At 43.8% G+C, this 6,272-nt stretch overlaps 1 protein-coding gene across 4 annotated transcripts in view; it reads right to left on the bottom strand.

Moving 5' to 3' along the window:
• Nucleotides 1-284: 284 nt before the first annotated feature.
• Nucleotides 285-6,272, bottom strand: part of LOC123508988 (receptor-type tyrosine-protein phosphatase N2-like) — a 32,619-nt gene continuing 26,631 nt past the window's right edge. For all 4 annotated transcript variants that reach the window (XM_045263095.1, XM_045263096.1, XM_045263097.1 and 1 more), the window contains exon 9: nt 285-2,676. In XM_045263095.1, coding sequence (XP_045119030.1) covers nt 2,466-2,676 — 211 coding nt within the window. In that variant the 3' untranslated portion in view covers nt 285-2,465. The remainder of the gene's footprint in view (nt 2,677-6,272) is intronic.

The following is a 6,272-nucleotide window of genomic DNA, read 5'->3' as shown; positions in this document are numbered from 1 at the left end:
TGCACGACGCAAGCTGAGCCTCGACTGTCTAAGGACTGGTGGGGAAAGATCATAAAGAAATTAAGAACAGAACAGGATCAAACAAGACAAAACAAATAAAAGACAATCGAAATATACTAAGGAAAATTAAAGTGTCATGAGGCTGAGCAAAATTGGAAAAAAAAAAAAATAAATAACTCCACGAGAGAACATCTGTCAGAAAATCAAAATACTTATGAACAAATAAGAGATAACGTGTGTTCTTTTTTCTTCCTTGAGTTTGGGTGAGGAATAAAAGTTAAGTCTTCCACCAAATCACTTTATTGGCTTTGGAGGCATGGGGAAGGGTGGGGAGGAGGAGGAAGAGGAGGAGGACGAGGAGGAGGACGAGGTGGAGGAGGAAGAGGAGGAGATGGAGAACAGAGATGAATAAACAGTAAGATTGAGAAGGTAAAATAAACAGCATCAGACGAGAAGGAGAAAGATCACAACATAGCCAAACTCAATATTATAGTTATGTATATATATTTATATATCCTTTCTTTTACTTTATGTCAGTGGGCCACACACGCACACATACTCACGCACACAAGCACACGCACACACCTGGTGGAGGCGGCCAAGGGAATCAGGTGGTTGTGTCTGTGTAGAGGTGTATTGTGGTGTTCTGGTGGTGGTGGTGGTGGTAGTGGTAGTGGTAGTGGTGGTGGTGGTAGTGGCGTTGGGTGTAGTTGTGGTGGTGGTGGCCCGCACAGTGAAGACAGCTCTAGTCCAAACATATCTCACTAACTATTGTAACGTGGATAGTTGTTGTCACAATTCAGATGGATGAGTTGATAATCATATGAACAAGATACAGAGTTGGCGATATTTGTAATACTGACCAAAATAATGAAATGTCATGGCAAATCAGATGACAGTAATACTCACACGCACGTATCTAGTGCTCAACCAATGATAATAACAATAATAATAAATAATAACAATAATGATAATAATAGTAATGGTAATAATGAAAAACAAAGATAATGAGGAAGTTGTACAAAGCAATGTAATGTTACTAATGCCACAAAGCTGCTGGTAACTGAGGTGCCATAAACTAGCAGCAACAGCGTCACACAACGACCAAGACTACCCTGGCAGCGGGGCGGGCGGAGCGGCACCCTCGCCCGCCGCCGCCGCCGCTGGCCGGGCCCCGCGGTGGTGTCTCCGCCCACAGGAACGCCATGCTGGGTCCCTCAGGCCTGTGGTGGCCACGGGGTTGGAGGGGGGGGCCGGGAGGGGGCCGGAGGGGGCGCCAGTAGCCTACAGAACACCGAGACACCTTTACAGCCTACGGCACTACCACTGCTCTACGGGGACACACAGGGGAAGCAACATCTACGCTCATTGGCCGTGAGAGTCATCAGCCGAGGAACGTGACTGGCCGGTAGAAGCCTTCTTGGGAGGCTGGGTCCAAGAAGGCTCCTGTTGAGAGGAGGAGGAGGCGGCAGCGGCCAGCCAGGAGACTCGGGGACGCCCTCTCCCACCCAACGAAGGGCTGACTCGCTTTCTCTTAGACGTAACATTTTTTTGTTGGAGTTTTCTATTTTCATCTTTTTATATAACTTTTGGAGAACTTTTGTAAAGAAAATAAAGCGGAGAGTTGAGGTTTAGACAACACGACCTGACTCAGTTACACAAGCTTGGCAGCGCCGGCCGGCAGCAGCAGCGGTGAGGCCGAGGCGAGGCGAGCCCTGTCAGGCTGTGGGGCTTTGGACAAGTGAGGGGCGGGCGCGGGAAGGTTGTGGAACCGAGTGTGACTTGGTGGACAGATGCTCCGGTACACAGTGTCATTACCACTTATACACGCTGGTACTTTTGTTTATTGTATATATATATTTATTTATATTATATTCATTTATATATATATATATATTCCTATATACCTTATCTGGAGACATTTAAAAGAAAATATATATCCATCGTTATCGTCTAACTGCTTCATGGGCGTCGGTCGGTGCCTTGCTGTGTCCAAAGGGGCCAATGGGTGCGGCGGTCTGGGGGGGGAGGGGGAGGTGCTGGAAGTGAAAGGGGAGGGGAGGGAGGGGCAGGGTGTGATGGGAATTCAATGTGCAAATGTGTACTTATGGACCGCACTAAGGTGTGTGTGTGTGTGTGTGTGTGTGTGTGTGTGTGTGTGAGGCAGGAGGAGTGATGGATGAGGGCCGGGAAGGAGGTGGGGAGGTGAGGAGCTGGGGAGTTGGTGGAGGCGGCGGTCAAACTTGGATATCCAGTGATGGTGCGGCGTCTTGGTGGGCAGTGCGTCCCTCCCTCGGCACAGTGCCAGCCAACCCTCGGAGCCGCGGCCGCCCTTCTCTCAGGTCTTGGTGGGACGACTCGAATCCCGTCAGTGCTTCCCTCTAGTAAATGTGATGGTTGTGTGGGGGAGGGGGCGGAGTGGGGCAGGGTTGCTGCTGCTGCTGCTGCTGGGGGGGGCCGTGGGTCTACTGGGGGAGTGCCTTCAGAATGGCGTGAACCTCTTCTGCCACGGCCATCAGTACAAACTCAAACTGTGCCTTGGTGCGAACCATGTGCGGGCGCTGGTCCCGGATGTGTTCCAGCGTGGCGGCGATGTCGATCTCCTTGGCACCCTTGGCCATGCGGTTCAGGACCATGTCAATGAGGCAGTAGGTCCCCGTGCGGCCAATCCCGTCGCTGCACAGGGGAGGCTCGGTTAGTGGGTTAGTACGATAATACAAGATTAGTTTAGTTAGTGGGGAGTGGTGCAGGTGGAGGAGTTAGTGGTTGTTAGGTGGTTGTGTGGCAGTGGAGTGTAGTGACAAGACAGCTGGGTTGTTAGTGGGCCGATGGACATGAGAGGTGATCTGCTACAAATATGAAAGGCTGACTGTCATGTTATTAATGGTGTTATGGCAGGCTGCACTCTTAACTTTCCTTTACGTGAGTGAGTGAGTAAAGTAAAGCAATGGGTTAATAATAATGACAATGACTATAATAATGCACATTGTAGGTCATCAGAAGACCAGTAACACTTTATTACTGCACCCAAGTTAGCAGAACAGTTAAGCCTCACACAAAAAGGTCTTCAGGTTCACAGAATAGTTCCATCCTAGCAAAGAAGAAAGAAGTAGGAGAACCGTCAGCAGATGCGGCAATTACTGAGCTTATCGTGCAAGTTGTGATGATGAAAGTTATTTCTCAGCAGGGCGTCTTTACTACTTCTTTACTCGACTTAGGAGGCAACTCTCAGGTAAGAACTCTCAGATTCCGCCCTATCAAACAGAGGACGAAAAAGATTACAGAAACATCAATATTTTCCTTCCTTGGAACCACCTCGTCTGTACCTCACATAGTAAAAAAAAAAGAGGGAAAATATAGTACACAGTAACTGAATAAACAAACTCCTACTTCTACAGTTGATGAAAGAAGAAAATGACATACTAAATAATGTAACCATCGAGCGCACAAACTCAAAAACTAACAGAGGGGATGGTCGTGTAGCTATTTGAAACCAAGTAACAATGCTGAGTCAACCTTAGTCACTACTACAGCAGAGACACAAACAGACGGTTTTGTACATTAACTGGAAAATAAGTGAGGGCAATACTCAAATAAATAAGTAATAAAAAAAGATGGATGTTTTACTTGAGACAAAAATGACATAAGACAACACACATCTACCCTTACGTGTCGAAAAATAACAGTTGCCTGGGAATAAAATAAGCGACAGTGTGGACAGTTTTACGAGGAAGTTATGACGGAGAAGTGGTTGAAAAGTAAGACTGTGGTGAGACAAAAAAATAAATAATAAATAAAAATAAAATGAAACAAAACAAATAGAAAAATAAACAAATAAAATAACCAATAAATAAATGTGACAGTAATTCCTTAACCGGAGAGAATAAGTCAGAGCGTAGAATATGAGACAAAAAAATCAGATAAGGCGATAATACAGTAATTCGTTAACCGGAGAGGATAACAATGGAGCGGTAATGAATGAAGAGACAGACAGACAAACAGGCGGCGCGTGACTGAGAGCACCGGTGAAGCACAAGAGTGAGTAGAGCAAAGCCAAGAAATCCAGTGCTAACAAACTCTGACCTGTGTGTGAGGAGACTATTCTAATTACTCAAAGGAATCAAGAGAGAGAGAGAGAGAGAGAGAGAGAGAGAGAGAGAGAGAGAGAGAGAGAGAGAGAGAGAGAGAGCACTTTCCGAGTAGGCATATATATATATATATATATATATATATATATATATATATATATATATATATATATATATATATATATATATATATATATATACGAGAGAGAGAGAGAGAGAGAGAGAGAGAGAGAGAGAGAGAGAGAGAGAGAGAGAGAGAGAGAGAAGCACTTTACTAGTACGTATATAAACTACTTCTTATAAATCAGCTTCCTTTCTCACACAAATTTGTACAGCCTTCTAATTTCTCTAAACATACATCATAAACACATCCATTTGACATCCCTTAGGTAAACATGTGTGTGTGTGTGTGTGTGTGTGTGTGTGTGTGTGTGTGTGTGTGTGTGGTCTATGTGTTTGTGTGGCTGTGGTTGGTTGCCATGGTGACAGATTAGAGTCTCTAGGTAGAAGGAAGTGGAGTGTGTATAGCTTCTCCTTCCTCTCTCCTCCTCCCTGTGCCTCTAATTGGGTGCTCCTCCTCCTCCTCCTCCTCCTCCTCCTCCTCCTCCTCCTCCTCCTCCTCCTCTCTTCTTCTTCTTCTTCTTCTTCTTCTTCTTCTTCCTCACTACACGTTCCATTCCTTATTATCTGCCTTTTCTTTTTTATCTTTTCTTTACATTGTGTATCGTTATGCTATTCACCTCTCTCTCTCTCTCTCTCTCTCTCTCTCTCTCTCTCTCTCTCTCTCTCTCTCTCTCTCTCTCTCTCTTCTTTGTTTAATCTTATTCCTCTTTCTTTTATATTTTCTTTAAGTCTATATTTTCACTCTTACTCCATGTTCTTGTCCTAATTTGTCTTTTTGTCTATTTATTCTATGTTTTTGTCATCTTATTCTCTTCGTCTTTCTTTCTCATTACTATCTTTATTCTTCTCCCGCTCTTCCTATTCCTTACTTTCACTACATGTCCTCCTCTTTGTTCTTATTATCCCCTTCTTTATTCCTTTCATTCTTCTTCTCTCATCTTATTCACCTATTCAATCTTTCCCTTCTCCTTCTCCTTCTCCTTCACTCCTAACTCAATTTTACTACTTGTCTTTATTTCAAGTCTTTTATTTCCATTTATTCCGTGTATTTTTCTTATTGTCACCTCTGCTACCACTACCCATCTCTCTCTCTCTCTCTCTCTCTCTCTCTCTCTCTCTCTCTTTTTTTTTTTTTTTTTTTTTTGTCAATCATAAAAACACAAAAGCCTGGCGTATTTCCTGAAACTGTTTACGTTCTGCATTAGTTATTGTTATTGTGGGTCTGACAGTCTGAGGAAAGCAGGGATAACGAGGTAGAGTTTGCGGGCGCTTTCTCCTCTCCCCTCCCCTGCCCTCCCCTCCCTCTCTCTCTCTCTCTCTCTTGGATACATCAAAGGAGAAGCAAAGAAAATGCATGAGTGAACAAAAGATCGAGTCAAAGGTAAAAATAGAAAGCATTACACACGTTATGGAAGTAAAGTTGCTGGAGTAAGAAAATAGAAATACTGTGATGAATGAAAGTGTTGTTTGTTGAGTATACACTGAAATAGCAGGATGTGATGCGAGTCAAGGGTAAAACAGAAAGCATTATTGATGAGAAGTAAAGTTGCTGGAGTAAGAAATGATAAATATTGTGCTGAATGAAGGTAATGGGTAAGTAGAGAGTACAGAGAAATGCTGCACTGACTAAAGGTGTTGGTGATAGAGTATACACTGAAATAGTTGGATGTAATGCGAGTCAAAAGGTAAAAATAGAAAGCATTATACAAGTTATTGGTGAGAAATGGACTGAATGAAGGTGTTGGTGATAAAAACAGTATAGAAATGGACTGAATGAAGGTGTTGGTTACATAAGTTAGTATAGAGAAATGCTGCACTGAATGAAGGTGTTGGTGATATAGAAAGTATACACTGAAATAGAATGATGTGCTGTAACTCTGAGCAAATATGGATTACTTGCATGTGATGAGAGAGGAGAGGAGAGGAAAGAACAGAACAGAAGAGAAGAGGTGAAAGAAGAGAAGAGAAGAGAAGAGGAGAGGAGAGGAGAGGAGAGGAGAGGAGAGAAAAGAACAGAACAGGAGAGAAGAGAAGAGGTGAAAGGAGAGGAGAGGAAAGGAG

Source organism: Portunus trituberculatus, chromosome 25 (genome assembly GCF_017591435.1).
Source record: "Portunus trituberculatus isolate SZX2019 chromosome 25, ASM1759143v1, whole genome shotgun sequence".
Classification (NCBI taxonomy): domain Eukaryota; kingdom Metazoa; phylum Arthropoda; class Malacostraca; order Decapoda; family Portunidae; genus Portunus; species Portunus trituberculatus.
Note: the sequence above shows the minus strand (reverse complement) of the source record. Positions and strands in the feature narration are given on the sequence as shown.